Source organism: Polypterus senegalus, chromosome 5 (genome assembly GCF_016835505.1).
Source record: "Polypterus senegalus isolate Bchr_013 chromosome 5, ASM1683550v1, whole genome shotgun sequence".
In the NCBI taxonomy this organism is placed as follows: domain Eukaryota; kingdom Metazoa; phylum Chordata; class Cladistia; order Polypteriformes; family Polypteridae; genus Polypterus; species Polypterus senegalus.
Window position 1 is genome coordinate 107,256,606 of NC_053158.1, and position 19,966 is coordinate 107,276,571.

The following is a 19,966-nucleotide window of genomic DNA, read 5'->3' on the forward strand; positions in this document are numbered from 1 at the left end:
ACATATATATACATACATATCTACATATATACACACACAGCTATTTCTGTAATGGAGTTGAGCGGCAATGACGTGGGGGAGTTTCGTGTGACATCATCACGCCCCACGTAATCACGTGAACTGACTGTCAACGAAGTGCGTAGAAAACCAGGAAGACCTCCACAAAGCGCTTAAGAACACAAGAGTGTTGCTACCTCGGAAAGAAAGCAAGGTGTAAACCTAAACTTTAAATTAAGTTCATAGACAGGCTACCGCTGGCGTTTCACATGCCCACGGGAATGCGGGATACAAGTTTAATGAGAGGACGCAGGATATAAACGAGAGTTTTGATCACTTTGTAACTAAGTTAAAATTGTAGGTGAAGGGGTGTGCTTATGCAAATTCCAAGAGACTGTGTTTGTGGGGGATTGACAGTTAAGGCGGGTGGGGGAGTCACGTCATCATCACCCCTCCCATTTACCTCATTTTGCTCTGAGCTGAGCTCATGCTAACGCCGTCTTCCGAAGCAACTTCGTCACACTGCCACCAAATACTCACAGAAAAATACACAAGTTAATACACACTCTGTCTCTAGAGTTTCTTCACACTGAATCCTCCAGGCACTACTTAAAAAAGGTTACATTGACAATCGTGTTTGCGTTATTTTTAAAATCTTTCCTTTTCTTAGCACAAGCACAGCTGAGAAGCTTCATGCATGTGCTCCATAACGCTAAAAATAATGCATTTAATCACACTTTGCATTACAAGCAAGGGGAGCTTTTGTCAATGCATGATTTCCTGGTACACCGATTACATTGATCAGCGCACCCGATTCATTTTACCCTCGCACCACCTTAGTTTGAGAAGAAGTATGAAAAAATATGAGGTTAACACAGAAAAACAGATCACCAATTCAAGCTTTATGAATAATCGATTCGCCATCAATAATTGTTTTGGTAAAGCCATCCTCCTTCCATTTTATAATTTTTCCGCCACTAGCCATGATTAAATGAACGGTAACAAAGTAAGAGCAAAGCGAAGGTGACTTATTTAGGCAGGAATATATATGACAGCAACACTCATGACAATGTCAATCATGTTACGTTATTATTAAAAGGTTTCCTTTTCTTTTCATTACTTCTTTAACACACTACTTCTCCCTAGGCAGGGTATTTTGCTATATATATATAATATATGAATTACCTCCAAAGAGCGCTGAGACTTTTGATATCATGAACGTGTGTACAAAAACTGGGGTCTCCTGCCCAGCAAAGTCGAGCAGCCAGCGCTGCGTGCATAGCTGTGCCGGCCTTTGAGACGCTGACTGCGCTTCTGCCTTAAGTCAAAGTGAGCACTTTTAATTTTTTTCTTCCTCCCCCTGCGCTATAGCCCAGACAAGTGCAAACACGGGACCCCTTTTATACACCACGGCAAAATAATATTAAGGCGATTCACACTTTCTTTTGCACGATACGATTATGAGGTCCTCAGCTCGGATTATGAAGATACGCACAGGAGTGAAGGACTGACAGTGCCATCACAGCCGATTAATGGCGGGGACGTCTCACCAGTCTACACAAGACACACTGCGACTGTCCCCAAAAGGCGATCATAACGTCAGCGAACACATCTCTCTATACTATACTGCTCAAAAGAATTAAAGGAACACTTTTTAATCAGAGTATAGCATAAAGTCAATGAAACTTATGGGATATTAATCTGGTTAGTTAAGTAGCAGAGGGGGTTGTTAATCAGTTTCAGCTGCTGTGGTGTTAATGAAATTAACAACAGATGCACTAGAGGGCAACAATGAGATGACCCCCAAAACAGGAATGGTTTAACAGGTGGAGGCCACTGACATTTTTCCCTCCTCATCTTTTCTGACTGTTTCTTCACTAGTTTTGCATTTGGCTACAGTCAGTGTCACTACTGGTAGCATGAGGCGATACCTGGACCCTACAGAGGTTGCACAGGTAGTCCAACTTCTCCAGGATGGCACATCAATACGTGTCATTGCCAGAAGGTTTGCTGTGTCTCCCTGCACAGTCTCAAGGGCATGGAGGAGATTCTAGGAGACAAGCAGTTACTCTAGGAGAGCTGGAGAGGGCCATAGAAGGTCCATAACCCATCAGCAGGACCAGTATCTGCTCCTTTGGGCAAGGAGGAACAGGATGAGCACTGCCAGAGCCCTACAAAATGACCTCCAGCAGGCCACTGGTGTGAATGTCTCTGACCAAACAATCAGAAACAGACTTCATGAGGGTTGCCTGAGGGCCCAAATGTCTACTGCCCTGTGCTCACTGCACAGCACCGGGAGCTCAATTGGCATTTGCCATAGAATACCAGAATTGGCAGGTCCACCACTGGCGTCCTGTGCTTTTCACAGATGAGAGCAGGTTCACCCTGAGTATATGTGAAAGACGGGAAAGGGTCAGGAGAAGCCGTGGAGAATATTATGCTGCCTGTAACATCGTTTAGCATGACTGGTTTGGTGGTGGGTCAGTGATGATCTTGGAGGCATATCCATGGAGCGACTCACAGACCTCTACAGGCTAGACAACGGCATCTTGACTGCCATTAGGTATCAGGATGAAATCCTTGGACCCATTGTCAGACCCTACGCTGGTGCAGTAGGTCCTGGTTTCCTCCTAATGCACGACAATGCCCGGCCTCATGTGGCAAGAGTATGCAGGCAGTACCTGGAGGATGAAGGAATTGAAACAATTGAATGGCCTTCACGATCCCCTGACTTAAACCCAATAGAACATCTGTGGGACATTATGTTTCGTCCATTAGGCGCCAGGTTGCTCCTCAGACTGTACAACAGCTCAGGGATGCCCTCATACAGATCTGGGAGGAAATGCCACAAGACACCATCCGTCGTCTCATTAGGAGCATGCCCCGACGTTGTCAAGCATGCATACAAGCTCGTGGGGCCACACAAGATACTGAAAAGCATTTTGAGTAGCAGAAATTAAGTTTTTGAAAAAATGGACTAGCCTGCCACATCTTCATTTCACTCTGATTTTAGGGTGTCTACACAATTGAGCCCTCTGTAGGCAGAAAACTTTTATTTCCATTAAAAGACTTGGCATCCTTTTGTTCCTAAGACATTGCCCTGTCGTTATTTGTATAGATATCCAACTTCATATTGAGATCTGATGTATCTAATGTGTTTCTTTAAAGTGTTCCTTTAATTTTTGTGAGCAGTGTATATAAAAGAAAAAGGCAACTTTCCTTTCTTTACACCTTTTTTCCTTTTATCCCAAACCAAAGCCTTTCTCTCTTAACACTGCAGAGGACGCAAAACTAATTTTCTTTAATTGCCGGTAAGGCACATTACCAGAGGCATAAATTTGAACGTTCACATAGAAAATGTAATTTCTATACCACAGCCGTCGTAGCGCCTTTCAAAAGGGATCTACTACCGAGAGATGATCCATATACATTTTAGCTGCTGTTAGTTACTTACCTGTTGTGTTACACAGTCTTTAAAATGTAGTTTACCCAAACCACTCCAGTAGTGCTCAATGTACCTCCATCCATCCATTTTCTAACCCGCTGAATCCGAATACAGGGTCATGGGGGTCTGCTGGAGCCAATCCCAGCCAACACAGGGCACAAGGCAGGAACCAATCCTGGGCAGGGTGCCAAACCACCGCAGCTCAATGTACCTGTACTTCTTAAAACGTTAATGTTTTACTGTTTAATAACTTATAGACTATATTTTATTATTTTTCCCTTGCACTCAGTGACCAAAGCTATACACACACATATAGACACATACACACACACACACACATACATACATACATATATATACACATACTGTACATATACTTGTGTGTGTATGTGTGTGTGTGTATATATATATATATATATATATATATATATACACACACACACACACACACACATACATACATACACACACACACACATATATATATATATATATATACATACATACCTATCTACATCATATATACACACACATATATATACCTATCTACATCATATATACACACACATACATACACACACACAAATTATATATATGTGTGTGTGTGTGTGTGTGTGTGTGTGTGTGTGTGTGTGTATATGACAGCAGCAATCCAAGCTGTGAGAAAACAGTAAAAAGGAGGCGTGTCAGACGTCATGGTACATTTTCTGATGCAGCTAGATGAAAATAACTTTGTGATGCTGCCACCAAATACACAAAACAATTACATTGACAATCATGTTACGTTATTTTCAAAATGTTTTCTTTTTCTTTCTCTTTCCTTCTTTAACACATTACTTCGCTGCCAAGCGCGGGTATTTTGCTATATATATATATATATATATATATATATATATATATATATATATATATATATATATATATACACATACAGATATATATATATATATATAAATAGATAGATAGATATGACAACAACACTCATATCAATGACAAAACAATTACATTAACAATCATGTTACGTTATTTTTAAAATTTTTCCTTTTCTTTTTCGTACCTTCTTTAACATACTACTTCTCCGCTGCGAAGCGCGGGTATTCTGCTAGTCTATAATAATAAAAGGCAAAGCCCTCACTGACTGACTGACTCACTGACTCATCACTAATTCTCCAACTTCCCATGTAGGTAGAAAGGGGAAATTTGGCAGGCTTATTCCTTACAGCTTACTTACAAAAGTTAAGCAGGTTTCATTTCGAAATTCTACACGTAACGGTCATAACGGTCGACAACGTCCGCCACGTTGAACTTTCTTATTTATGCCCCTATCTTCACGAAATTTGGTAGGCGGCTTCCCTGCGCTAACCGAAACCGATGCACTTACTTATTTCGATGGTATGACGCCACTGTCGGCCACCATATTGAACTTTCCAACGTCACCAATTTTCAAACTTCCCGTGTAGGTAAAAGGCTGACCCCATCTTCACGAAATTTGGTAGGTGGCTTCCCTGCGCTAACCAAAACCAATTTACGCACTTATTTTGGTGGTATGACGCCACTGTCGGCCGCCATATTGAATTTTCCAAACGTCACTAATTCTCCAACTTCCCATGTAGGTAGAAGGCTGAAATTTGGCAGGCCCATTCTTTACAGCTTACTTACAACAATTAAGCAGGTTTCATTTCGAAATTCTACACGTAACGGTCATAACGGTCAACAACGTCCGCCATGTTGAACTTTCTTATTTACGGCCCCATCTTCACGAAATTTGGTAGGCGGCTTCCCTGCACTAACCGAAACCAATGTACGTACTTATTTCGGTGGTATGATGCCACTGTCTGCCTCCATATTGAACTTTTCAACAGTCTTTGTTACTTATGGGCCCATCTTCCAAGAAATTTGGTACACTGGTTCCCAACGCTAACTGATTCCTACTTACGTACATATATACGTCCATAGCCTGAAGCTCAGTCACCGTGTGAGGCAGCGTTGGGTCTCCCATCCCAAAGCCTCCCACGTTGTTGGCTGCCTGCCTATATAAGGCCGTCTGTCGCTCCAGTCTCTACATTCCCTTCCTTGCTTCGCCACGGGATTCACATCTCCCTACTGATAACTACAGCCTTTTTGTTTAATCCACGGCTTCTCCGCTGTTTTATTGTTTGTTTATTACAATTATAATTATTGTATAGGTATTTTACACTTACTTTACATTGCTCAGGTACCCACTTCCTTTATCATTCCAATCCCCATTACAATGTCTATCGAGATGATCACTATCGATCAAAGAACTATCACTTACCGAGTGGTTTCCATGCCTGGAGATACCACCTACCTTTTCCATTCTCTTTGTTACATATTGCACGGCCATATCAGGCTCACTCTTGATATCCAGAGGAACATTGTGTCTTATGTATTGAATGACTGGGACAGGTTCAATGTGTGGACGGATGACGGTACAGGAGATAATTATACTACATAGGAGCATAAGAGTGAAATGCTTAAGCCCTTCACCTATGGTTCTGCATGTGAGTTGATGGCTGCCGCTGAATTGTTCGGTTGTCGCTTTCAAGTGTACCGAAATGGCCAAATATTTTACACCTTTCGACAACCGCCAATGCCTCTTAAACATCTTAGATTCACAGGTGACGATTTCAGTAGTGGACACTTTGATGTTTATGAATGTTTAAACTCTCAAAAGCTGGATGTGATTTTATCGCTGAAACCGATTGTGTGCTTACAACGCTTGACAGATGCCGAATGTCACTTCAATACAACAAATCCTGCAAATACTGTCATAATTGAAACAAACCATGAAACTCAAACCGATTATGACAGCAGCAATCCAAACTGTGAGATTTGAGACAAGATTACTGTTCACATGGCCAATTGTAAGTTGCATGCTCAAGAGTAAGCTCAGCGCACAGCTTGGTCATGTTACAACTGGAGGGCCGAACTGACAACATGGTATACAAAGAGATCCTTAAGAAATAATTATTGGCATATGTTCCCTCAGTTTAAAAAGGTAAAATTTTCTTCTTAATAAAAATTTTAATGCAGTACCTGCGAAGCGCGGGTATTTTGCTAGTTAGTATAGATAAGTGTCGGTCGTTCTAAAACCGTTCACATGTGAGATGCCCGTGCAATGTGTCATCCCCGGGAGCCCGGGATTCCCAGGAATGGATAAACCCATCCAGGAATGGATTCCCTAATGACAATGTCATGTCATAGTACAGAACTGTGTTGAAGAAAAGACAGAAACGGACAACCTTAGACCAGTTTTTATTTCCGAAAAAGTTGAGACCTAGTGAGCCAGAAGCAGGTCCTAGTAGGCTACAGCCTCTCCCAAGGAGAGAATGGACACCAGAGAGCCAGAGTACTGATGTTCTTATGGAAGGGGGTTCTCCTTCCAAACAATAACCACCTTCCATTTCATTCTCCTCCTCCCTTCCTGCAAGCCAAAGATGTCAACTTAAATGGCGAGTGCAGTATAAAATTGTTGTTTCTGGTAGGCTAGGCACTTTTTATAACTTTTTTGGTTAGTACACTAGAAAAATTATTGGTGTTTTTGGTAAATTATGCACATTATACAACCCTTTTTTATTATGAAAAGGTTAAGTAAGTGTTGTTGTGGGAGATTTGGAACGCATTATGTCCTGCATGGCAGAAAGCAGAAAACTCCATTTCTGACGCTTACCATACTCGGCGTGCAGAGTTACTACAGACCTGCGCGAGAATTTAAGTTGTTAACATATAAAGACATTTCTCGCTCAGTCTTAAAGGAACCAGGCTTTTCATTATACAGATATGTCAATCAGATTTCCATGTCTTCTTCCATAACTCTCTTTGTTTATTTAGTTTTCCAAAACTTTTCAAGACCTGGAAATTTCCTTTTCAAATTCTATGACTTTTCCAGGTTTTTTCCTGACAGTACGAACCCTGACAGTAACTCTGGTCTGGGTGAACCACATACTCCAAAACCTCCTTTAGCCTAGTAGCCAATGTTCTCAGAAAAAATCTGTAATTGGTACAAAGCAAGGCTACTGGCCTCCAGTTCTTAATATTACATATAAAGAATGAGGGCAACACTATCTCTTCCACATCTGAGGGGGAGCAAACCTTTATCCAAGCACTCTTGAGGACTTGACAACAGATTCGGTCCCAAGAAATTCCAAACAACCTGTAAAGTTCTACAGTAAGCCCATCAATACGTTGGGCTTTGCTGGTACTTAAACTTTCCATTGGGCTCTTCCTGTAAAGCTGTTAACTCTTTTTTTGGCTCAGTAACAAAACTCAGAGGAGAAACATTTAAAATACAAATTGACAGAAATTGCACCGATTTGAGATTAGTTTCTAAATTCACTTCCACAGGGATCAAGCAAATAATGGTGATTCTGCTTTGGCCCAGCTTTCTTTCCAGCTCAAAAAATGTACTTGGTCAGAGCATTGCATCCAGTCTCTGCTTAAAGCACACTCTTACCAAAGCGCCTTAAAATTTATAGACGGTATAAAGAACAGCACACATAGGCTAGGACCTCAGCTAGAATAGATGCCATTTCCTCAACTGGCCAGCAAGTCAATGTAACCAAGAGATTGGTGGAGGCTCCATTTCAAAGCTGTATGCTCCCCTGACTCACTAAATGGCAGTATTCCTGGGCTTTGGGACCCAGTTAGAAACTTGCAGGGTAAGTTGGAATTGTAGTGCAGTGGGTGCCACCAGAGGGTACTGCAGGGAGTTATGGTCCCTACTTTATGGGACTTCCATCGGACTTTGCCCTAGTACCAAAACTACCCCCGGGTCCAAGTTAAAAAGAGACCAGTCAACCTCATCCAAGCGAGTTAGAGTCTAACCTCTCTCTCACACCTAAGATGTCAAGCAGAAGTGGAAGAAGGCTGACTGTGCGCTGCAGTGTGTTGTCAATGAACTCAAGGCCCTTGACAGTTAGATTCAGCAACTCCTGGCTAGACAGACGCACCTCAGGGAACAGAAAGCTCACCTGCTACAAGAGACCTCCTCAGCAGCTCAGACAGACACAACTGGACTCGACAACATCAACCCCAAGTCATGCGGCTTGCACACTGGGCCAAATATGATGGAATCTGGCTGTTTCAGCAATGTAGGTGTGACTTAAGGCTAGATCACATCCACCATCTCAGGCAAGCGTTGCCATCCAGAACTGCTTTGACCATCAAGAAGCACAAGGACAGGACTGTTGGGACCATCATATTCAATGGAGGTGTAAATGACAACAATATTGAAAGTCGAGGTTCTATAGACTGATTTCCCATCATTAGTTCAAGCCAAGAAGTAGAGGACCGTGGCTATGAGAATCTTCATTTCAGGTCATCTGCCTTTGGCAAGAAGGTCAGATGAATCCTACAGTCGACTGCTAGTCTTGAATAACTGGTTGAGGGGCTTCTGTATGAAACAAAACAGATTAAGCACCAGGGTCTTCCCTGACTATATCTCAAAAGTAATCTCTTGAGGTTAAAACACATCAGGAAATTGTCTCCAAAAACATGAGCCCTGGTGAAAGTCCTTTAAAAATGGATGTCTCATTAGCTAATTCCTATACAGGCTTTTGCAGTCAAGGAGGTGCCTATCCAGCAGTTCAGCCCACCTTCAGAGCTCCTCCTAGGCTTGGACCCCTGCTGCCGTTTGAGGCCTCAGAAGAACACTACACCAAAGCCTCAAACTCCCACTGCCAGGCTTGCGCCCCTGTGGTCCATGGCAACACCTTCAGGACACCTCTCTGAGCCTCCCACTTCCCTGCAGCTGCACTGCTTCTCTTCAGTGAGTAACTCTAACGGAGCAGCTCTTCAGCCACTCCAGTTCCCAGGTCACTCAGCTGGAGTGGCCACCAGCCCTTGAGTGCTCTTCACACACTCTCTTGAGGGACATCATTCCAGCTATCTGACTCTCACTCATCTGCTCGCACTAGCTCCCTTATATTTCTGCCTTTCTGCTTTTTGGTTTTCCCAATAATGGGGGTTGGGGGGTTTTGCATGGCACAGCTGCAGCAATCAGGAGCTTTCAGCGCCAGTTTGGGTCATGGGTAATCCTGCACCTGTGCACTAAGTGCCAGGCCGTGCACTCTGGCATTGCACATAGGAACCGCTCTCACCATGCTACCATGCCCATCCAAACACATGAATTGGATTTATTTATTTAAAACGACAACCAGCTGCGGACCACATTTCACCACATGTTGTTAAACTGCTGCTCAAGAAAAATAACCTTGATCCCTCTGCCTTTAACAATTTTATACCAATTTCAATTTGCCTTTCTTAAGTTAAATTCTAGAAAAGATGGTTTTTAAGCAGTTAAATAACTCTTTGATTAAACATTGTATTCTTGACAAGTTTCAGTGAGGTTTTAGAACAAATCATAGTACAGACAAGGCACTGGTAAAGTAGTAAAAGATTTGCGGGTTAATGTGGACAAAGGCCATACATATCTGATCTTGTTCTCTTAGACTTGAGTGCAGCTTTTGACACCATAGACCACAGTATACTTATAAATTGCATTAGACAATGGGTTGGCCACTCTGGCAGCATCCTAATTTGGTGTCTTATTTAACAGGTAGAAAATTCTTTGTTAGTTGTGGTGACTGTACTTCTGAGACCCATAATTTTATATGGTATACCACATGGATCTATTCTGTGTCCGCTGCTTTTTTCAATCTAGATGCTTCCATTAGATCACATTATCTCGAAGTGCAAAGTGAGCTACATACCACAGCTATACAAATAACAAACAGCTTTATTTATCGATAGTGCCTGATGACCTGGATGCTCTTGGGTCTCTGATCCAATGTCTTAGCAGTATTTTCAATTGGATGAGTAGAAACTTTCACAAACTAAATGAGGAAAAAACAGAAATCTTAGTGATTTGCAAACATGGAAACAGCGAGGGTATTAAAAATAAACTTGATCCCTTAGGTTTAAAAGGGAAGGTGGAGATAAAGAATTTAGGGGTAATCATTGACTCTGACCTAAACTTTAAAATTACATATTAACCAGATTACTAGTATTGCAGATTACTAGGACTACCTAGTAATCTAGGACTACCATTTTTTCCATTTAAGGAATATAGAAAAAATAGTTCAAGCTTTTGTTTTTAACTTCACTAGATTACTGTAATGCACTCCTAACAGAACTAACCAGGAAAGAAAACAATCGGCTGCAATCAGTGCAAAATGCAGCAGCCAGAATCTTAACCAGAAAAAGATAATTTGAGCACATCTCACCAGTTTTAGGGTCATTACATTGGTTACCTGTGTCATTCAAAATGAACTTTAAAATACTACTAATGGCTTATAAAGCCTTAAAAATATCACCCCATCCTATATTTTGAAATATCTATCCCCCTACACTCCAAATTGTAACCTTAGACTGTCTAATGGTGATCTGCTTATAATTCCAAGAGCCACGCCCATAAAAGTGGTGATATGAATCGGAAATCTAGAAAACTTTAAAAAAATTTTAATTTGTCATTTTCATAGCTACATTTTTGTTGCATTTCTAATAGGCTATATGGGCATAGCAATATCATGTTCTTCAGGGATCCACAGTCTTTACTAATCTCTACTATTCTCTGCTGTTTTTTGGTTCTTCTGTGGTGGTGAACTTCAGTACCACCACCTACCTGATTAAGGCACCATGAAGCCACCTGTGATGATGTAATGAAGGTGTGTGTCTCAGCTGCTCACAAGACATTTAGAATGTCTAGTGGGCCCTGGGTGATCTTTTGGTCTTGGAACCCGTGTAGATTTAGTTTTTTCTCCAGCCTAATTGGAGTTCTTTTTACTGTCCTCTCAAACCTTTTTTTTTTTTTGTTATTTATTTTTTTAATATTATTACCTATTCTATTTTTTTCATTTAACTTTATTTTTGATGTCTTGCAATCCAGTTTGGGCTTCACTGTCTATATGAAAATATGGTCCATAAATAAACTTTGTTGTTGTTGAAGGACGAACAAAACTTACCTAGGCGGTGTGGAGGTAAAGAATGACATAGAGAAGAATTGTGCTTTGCTTTATGCCACTTCTGAAGCCTTTCTGTAATGTATTATTATTAATGAACCTTAAGAAAATCGGGACATGTGTCTGTGAGGTTGTGTCCGGGGTTTGGGGTGCTGCAATGCCCTGTAGTGATCATAACAGTCAGGAGCATGAGAGCATCCTTTCTCATTTTCAACGTGTCTAGGTAGTCACTGCCACTGTCAAACAATGTTTAAAACAATTTTTAAAATGGGAGCTCTGATATAGAAGTCTATTAAAATGCCAATAAGACCTTTTTGACTTTAAGGGTGACATAAAAACATCGCATGCAATCAGCACATGCTCAGAAAGACATCAACTACACAGGATGTGAACCGGCTAAAGTGATGATCAAAAGTATAAAACCGATCAAGCCTGGTGGGGGAAGAGTGTCACCTCACATCTATAACCCACAGTCAAAGCCCTTCAAACATCCTTCAGCTCATATTGCTCAATAAACACTCTCAGCCCTCTAGCAGATCATGGGTGGGGTTCCATATGATTCCAGTTCTTTATTAACGGTGCAATTAAAATCCTCACCTAAAAACACACATTCATCCGGGTCACACTCTGATAGAGTACAATAAAGATATTTAAAAAAGCACACACACTCTCTTTCTCTGCCAATTGTTGGAGCATAAACATTTAGAAACTTGCTGTTTGGTTTTTATTAATCAGCCTTTACCTCAGGCAGACACCGATGTCAGGCACACTTGCCTGGACAAACCTGTAGCAGTGCTACCGGGGAGTAAAAAGTTCATCTCACAGCAGTCCCTGCAGAGTCTCTGATTGGATGCCTGCCAAGGGTGCAGGTTCTGATGGGGACAAGAAGGCCAGCATGAGTTTTAAAAGGAGGCCAGTTATATAGAGAACGGAGGCTGTGTTGTGTCTGGAGTTACCCATCTGTTTTGTCTTCCTGTTCATTGCCTGTGGATTATTGCTCTTGTCCTGGATTATCTCCTGTTCGTGTGTATGGACTGTCTGGTGCCTGCCTGCTGCATGAGGACTGAAATGGACTGTTCGTCAACCTTCGGAGAAGGAGCGCACCTGATCCTATTTCTCTTCATCATCTGGATATACCAGTAGGACTGTTCTTCACATGTACTTACAACAAGCTGATCTCTGGATTATTCAATCTCCATCATTTCACTACATTGGTTGCCGTTTCCTATGGACTTCATCATGTATAGTTTTTGTTAGTTGTTTGTTGTTTCTGAGTTGATGTTTATTGTGTATTAGCCGGAAAGGGAACTGGGGTGGGATCAGTTTAGTTTGTGTAGTTAGATTTCACTATTGTTGTTTAATACATTTGTCAATTTCTTTTTTATTGCCATTTGCTTTTTTTGACTCTGTGATGGTGTGTGCATGAGTTGAGCCAAGGCTGGGTGCGTTCCTGGGGTTCCCACCAAAAAAATAAATAAATCACCATCAACAGGAGGTGTGAATCTTAGCTGAATCTTTTTCAGACCACTACAAACCAACTGGTACACCAGAGCTCCGTACTGACCTGTGACTAAAGAGAATATCTGCTCCCCCAGTATTTTGCCACTCAGACTCTAGAGCAGTATCACTGTACTGGTAAGCCATTTTCAGATGCTTCCCTCTGAGGAAATCACACACTTGCTCTACTTTAAGAGGACTCCTACTGCTAGTGACATTAAGACTCCCAATTTTAAAATTGCTCATTAATAAAATAGGTAATAAAATCAAGAAAAAGGCTAGAATAACAATGAATATTGAGCCCCATTAACAAGCTGTTAGTTTTTAGGCTTTTAGGTCTCCTCCCCTCCCTGTACCAAAAAAAACCCTCAGTTCCTGATCTTTGTTTCAATAACTATTTAAGCGAAGAAAAAAATAATTGGATATCCTGAAAATAATCGTGCACAATCACTGCCCCCTACTCCTCTGTCTAATTCTAGGAACTAATTCTATGGAATCATCACCCTTCTGTGGCATCCTGACTGCTTTCAGATGCCACACAGAATTCAGTAAAATCACCGTCTACTCTGCTGCCTCTTCAATGCCATCCCTTTTTAAAAGGATTTGTTTATCTGCTCCATTGTGTCTTTTTACAGCTTTTGGTACAGTATTTTAAAATCACTGTTGGACCTGAGACACTCCATGTCCATATCACCATATACTTGGAATCTTCAATTCATTAACAGAGTCTGATGACTTCAAGTCCTGGGGTGCTGATTATCATTATTCAGTCTGTAACTAGCATTAGTTGAATTGCTGTGCAATTTAGCCAGTGCTGTCTGATCGCTAGTGGCATGTTCATTCTGATCCCTCTATTACAACCTGAATGATTATTTACTGCAGATGCCGCCTCAACTGTGTCTGTCTGCTATCCAGGGGATTTGGGGGCTGCCTCTGGGTTCAGTTGGTTAGCGGTGTCTGCAACCTTGTCAACATCCATGCAATCTCTGGCTACATGACCAGTTTTGCCATATTTAAAGCATTTCATTGGTTCCGAGGTAACAAGGATAACATAATCATGACCACCTACTCCGAGCCTAAAAACAAACTTGCCTTCTAAAAGTCATAACCTGTTTCATCTTGGATGATTTAAACCCTAAAGGTATTCTTTTAATCTGTGAGACTAACTGTCTACAATGAGATAGCTCTCTTTTGAGAGTCGGTTAGAAAGAAAAGGATGAATGTTAGATAATATGATGTTTATTGCTGGAGTAGTAAGCAGCATTATGGGAGTTAAAGTGTCTCTGATAACAACTCCAATTTCCAACAATCTGTGAACAAAATCTATTGTGGCAACAAACACAACAACTATACTGTTCACTCTTGAGGCAGAACAAACATTATCGCAGCATATTTTATTCCCTATAGCTAACACACATTCCTCCAGAGAACAGGACACTTCTGTCGTTAGCTTCACTCCATGTTGTAGGGTGAGCTTTCTGAAATCACTGTTCCGAAAACGGACAATGCCTGAGAAAACAGACAGACAACTTTACATGTATTATGTCTTAATATTATTGGTCATTTTTTTTTATTGATCCCCCCCGTTTCACTTGACCATTTCAAATGGATTGTGTTTAAAAGATAGGTGAATAACTTTGGAATATTAAGTTTGAAGGTGTTTACATGTGTTTATATTTAATTACAAATGTTGTTCCTAAAGCATACAGTTGACTTACTAGAAACGATTATTTAATCTTGTAATTTTTTTGTTTGTACATACAGTTTTCAAAACTTTAGACGTTTTAATAATATTTACTTCCTTATTATTAAACTTTACTTGCATGATTTAATCTGACAAAATTTGGTATCTTATATAGAGCAGTTAATATTTAAATAATCTTCTTATGTCTTTAGACCTATCTTATGTTGAGTAATTGTAGTATTTTCAGTTATATTTTAGACAGATGCTCTTTTCCTACTGTATATTGAAGTTTGTTTTTTCTTTAAAGTAAGAAATTCTCAGAATGCAAATTGAATAATTAGATGGCAGAGTACAATCTTGGCAGATCCTTTCTTCTGCAATAAAATTTGCTTATATTTTGTTTCCATCATTCTTGGTTGCACATCATAGAGGTTAGACGCAAAAATAAACTGAGTAAGAGAAGATACCCATACATTGTTTGGTTTATATTACAGCTTTGAAATACACCATTGTATTATTTTTACCTATTTTTTGTTAGGTAGATGCCAGTTGAATACTTCTTATCTAACATTCCATCAACAACAATTTGATTAGCATCTTATAGTAATCAGATTATAGAGCTATTGTTAAAATTGTTATTTTTAAACATTATTATGTGTTCCACAAATTTTTTCCCCCAGGAAATTTTCTAGGAAACCCAGAAAGGAAAAATGCTACAACAAAACAGTAGCACATTAAAATTAAACACACAAAAACATGAAAAAATATGTTTAAACAGGACAAAACTTTTCAGTTGAATTGAGCGGACTTTTGTTTTCTTTAACTGTAGTTTTTGCTCATTTATAAAACTGTAAACAGAATTACATTCTCACCTTTGAAGCCTGTCTCAACCACCGCAGGTATTCAGTGTAGTTGTCAAAACAGACATAATATGTTTGGCTTTGAGGTCCTGACGAGCTAAAGGATAAGCAGTGCTGGTGTTTTTTCACTTCTTCGACCTGTACAGAAAACATAAAATTTGTTATTCTCCTCCAGTTCTTTGTTTTGGAATATATCTTCTTTTGCTTAAACTGAAAAGGCTCAGCTCTTTAAATCATTCTTCATAATTCATCTCCTGTAGCTCTGAAATTAACCTAGTCACTCTTCTCTGGACCTTTTCTAGCACTGCAAGGTCCTTTGTGTAGCCTGGAGACCAAAACTGCACATAGTACTCCAGATGATGCCTAACCAGTGCATTATAAAACTTGAGAATAACCTCCTTGGAATTGTACTCTACACAACTTGCTATATAGCCTAACATTCTGTTTTCCTCCTTAATGGCAATATTCATTTGAATGAACCAAATATAAAAATCAAAAAATGGCAAATTAAATTCCAGCTTGAGTGTTACACAATAATTTGCTTTCTAAGGTCAGTTTTATGAAATATGTTTCAAATCAAGATGAATTTATTATAAAACATGGCTCTGCGTCTCCTCTGTTCACATACCCAGTTTTCTTACAGTTAAGGGAGAAATGTATTTTACTAGTTGTGAGGCAGTGGAGAAGTGGAAAGGAGTAGCACATGTGTGATGCTCATCAGATTAATACTGAGCTTCTTGCAGGATTCACCATCAGTCAAAATACATGTTTGGCTCTCCTATTTCTCAATTTTACATTAATAAAAATTGTAATTAGATAAAACTGTACATGATTAATTGAAATCATGAAAGTCGGAATGCAGCAGATGATTACTTCTGCTCAATAATATATTTTCTTTGGGGATGGGAAGTGTAAGACAGCTATTGGTGGTTACTCCTCTCTTGCATCACAATTAACAACAGCAAAATATTGATGGGGACTACTTTTTGAGAATAAAATAATTTATTACAATTATACGTATGGACATATAAATCATTTTGATACAGAATCATCAGACTTGATCCCAGTTGTTACTGCAAAATAAGTTCATCAACAAGAAAACAAGGACACAAACTTGTTAAGGGCAAACATCACACAAACATTGCATTTTTCTCCATACAAAAAGTCATGGACAAAATAAATAAAAGTTACCAAGCAGTGTAATAGATAGTAATACACAAAGGACCTTTAAAACCTTGTTCAACACTATTTTGAAGAAATTAGATAAGACTGGCAAGCTTGTTCTGCTGTATAGCCTTCAAAATCACTCTATAATGTTCTAATGTGAGTCATACCTTAAATCAAAGTATATGTTTGATAAATTACTATGAAAGAGAAATCAAGAATATGTTATCATCATGGATGATGGAATGGAATTTAGCAAACTGTAAATATACAGTATAAGTCTTAACAATAGGGAAAACTAGAGGTATGAATAAATAAAAATAACAGCCAATACAGTGGCTCAAAGAAAGGCAAAGTACTTGCTTTACATGTCTCTTTAAACATGTACTTAGAAAGGAGTAATAATGTGATGCCAGTTAATGCATGGCAGCATCACAGTTGGGGTTTACCCCAACATAATCAATAGTCATCCACAGGTTACTACGGGTTTTATCACAAGTACATTAACACTAGACTCCCTGAAGCGTATAAAAAAACTTGTAATGCTGGGCCACGTTAAATTACCTCGCACCTCCTGATAATTGTCTTTTGTTTTGCAAAGGTGTCGATCAGCACTGGCAGAAGGCAGCCTGCTATCCCAACTGCAACCAACGCAGCTTTAGTTGTACACAAAATTCTCCCAGCACAAGTTTGTTTATCTGAGTGTGAGTTGCCTTGAGTTGTACTGGGTAAATAATATATTGTTATTTGGAACACATACATGTCATGTGTGTTCTGTGTCTACACCGATCTGCGTAAATGTAGGATGACAGGAAATGTGAGGCAAGGAATATTGAACACATAGCTTTTTTAAAACCAAAGTAAAAGAAATTGGAATAGGGTATGATACACCCACACCCATATATATGTCTACTTGGCTGGTGTAAAGGTAACAACTGCTGTTTCCGAGTCGAGAGGTGGAGAGTTTGATTCCGGGTCTTTCATGTATTCAACTGTTTTGAGTAGTGGGCAGCTATTATTATTACTATTATAAAATAAAAACATACATTTGATTTATTTGAGTCTGTAACAGCCGGTGTAAATTTATGGTACTTGTAAAAGTTATCCTTTGTTTCATTATTCACTTTTATTCTCACAATCATGTTCACCCTGCCCCCAATCTAACACTGTTAGTTTTCAAATAAAGACATGCTATAATAGAAGTGAACTTGGATGAGGGTTCTACAATGGAGAAAAAGAACAGAAACCCTCCCCGCAACAAATGTCCACTCGCTCATAAGAATAACACAGCTGCAACAGGCCAAAGATGGCACCGTTTGGATGCAGCAAGAAGTTGGACGTCATCATACCAGTGAAAAGGACGATGGGAAAAACAACACTTACAGTCTTATATTCTGTCATAACACAATGTAACAAAGGCATGACAACTTATTCATTTCAGGTGAACTTAAAAGCTTTACCAGATCGTTCAAATAAAACTACAGTGATCCCTCCACGATCGCGGGGGTTGCGTTCCAGAACCCCCCGGGAAAGGTGAAAATCCGCGAAGTAAAAACCATACATTTATACTGTTTTTATATTGTCATGCTTGAGTCACAGATTTGCACAGAAACACAGGAGGTTGTGGAGTCAGGGACTTTAAAACACTGCAAACAAACATTTGTCTCTTTTTCATAAGTTTAAACTGTGCTCCATGACAAGACAGAGATGACAGCTCTGTCTCACAAATAAAAGAATGCAAACATATCTTTCCTTTACAAAGGAGTGCGCGTCAGGAGCAGAGAATGTCAGAGAGAGAGAAAAGCAAAAAATCAAAAATGAATAGGTGCTGTTCAGGCTTTTAAGTATGCAAAGCACCACACGACAAAGCAGCCGCAAGTAAGGAAGCAATGTGAAGGCAGTCTTTCAGCATTTGTTAGAGGAGCGTCCGTATCCTCTAGGCCAGTGTGCGAACAGCCCCTCTGCAAACACCCCCTCCGTCAGGAGCAGGGAATATCAGAGAGAGAGAGAGAAAAGCAAACAATCAAAAATCAATAGGTGCTGTTCGGGCTTTTAAGTATCGCGCGGGAAGTATATCGTATATCATTGAGGAGTTTTATTTAATACGTAATACGTGGTCTGATTGGGTAGCTTCTCAGCCATCCGCCAATAGCGTCCTTTGTATGAAATCAATTGGGCAAACCAACTGAGGAAGCATGTACCATAAATGAAAAGACCCGTTGTCCGCAGAAATCTGCAAACCAGCGAAAAATCTGTGATATATATTTAAATATGCTTACATATAAAATCCGCGATGGAGTGAAGCCGCGAAATTCGAAGCACGATATAGCAAGGGATCACTGTATTATCTAAATTAACAGGCAGTGATCCTGTGAGATATTTCCAGCACAAATAAATGAAAAAAACTCTCAGGTTTGAGAAGTGTGCATATAGTGATCATGCAGCCCCACAATATTTCCCAAACACACACATATCACCTTCACACAGACCATCAATGAGAATAGTCGGTCCTTAATGGAATGTGGAAAATCAATGCATTTTAAGAGACTCCAAAACTCCTGAAACCACATCATGGAAGTGCCCAGATGTGCATTTTTTGTGTTGATAATTTTTTGATAACTTAATTACTTTGACAGTAATGGGAAATGAAGGCCATCATTGCAACAAGATGTAAAGTCCCACTTCTTTAATGATCTTAAATTCTTCTTCAGTATTTCTGAAATATTTAGTAACTAGCCGAAGCCCGCCGTAGCATACGATGGTGTGAGAATAGGAATGGAAAACGATGAGAAAGGAATTCAGTATAACAAAGGCTTAGGAAACCACCGTCGCAGTATAATGAAAATGGCAAGGAGCGAAACCAATGCCAATGGTCGAGAGTACCTTCCTGTAGCAGGCTACGGAAAACAAAGACATATATAGATAGACGCCGCATTCACTGTGTTGCCCAGTCGACACGATAACTCGGCTCAACTGCACTATTGCGAATGGTGTGTGTGTGTATCTCTCTCTCTTAGTACTGAAGTACTGGTTAATGCCCAAGTCACCTCACATATAGATTACTGTAATGCTATTCTATCTGTCATCCCACAAAAACGTATCCATCGCTTACAATTTATTCAAAATTCTGCTGCCAGGATAATAACCTGCTGTTCTAAATCCACTGAACATACTACATCTATTCTCTCTCAACTTCACTGGCTTCCTGTTAACTACAGAATACAATACTAAATACCGCTCTTAACATTTAAAGCTCTCCACAACCTCACTGATCTCCTACAGACTGACACTCATGTACTTTCTGTACCACACATCAAACTCTGTGCTATGGGAGCTCGAG

At 39.9% G+C, this 19,966-nt stretch overlaps 1 protein-coding gene across 1 annotated transcript in view; it reads right to left on the reverse strand.

Moving 5' to 3' along the window:
• phlpp1 (PH domain and leucine rich repeat protein phosphatase 1) overlaps positions 1 to 19,966 on the reverse strand; it is a 239,361-nt gene that overhangs the window by 98,802 nt on the left and 120,593 nt on the right. Inside the window, exon 3 of the mRNA XM_039753204.1 lies at positions 15,475 to 15,600. Coding sequence (XP_039609138.1) covers positions 15,475 to 15,600 — 126 coding nt within the window. The remainder of the gene's footprint in view (positions 1 to 15,474; positions 15,601 to 19,966) is intronic.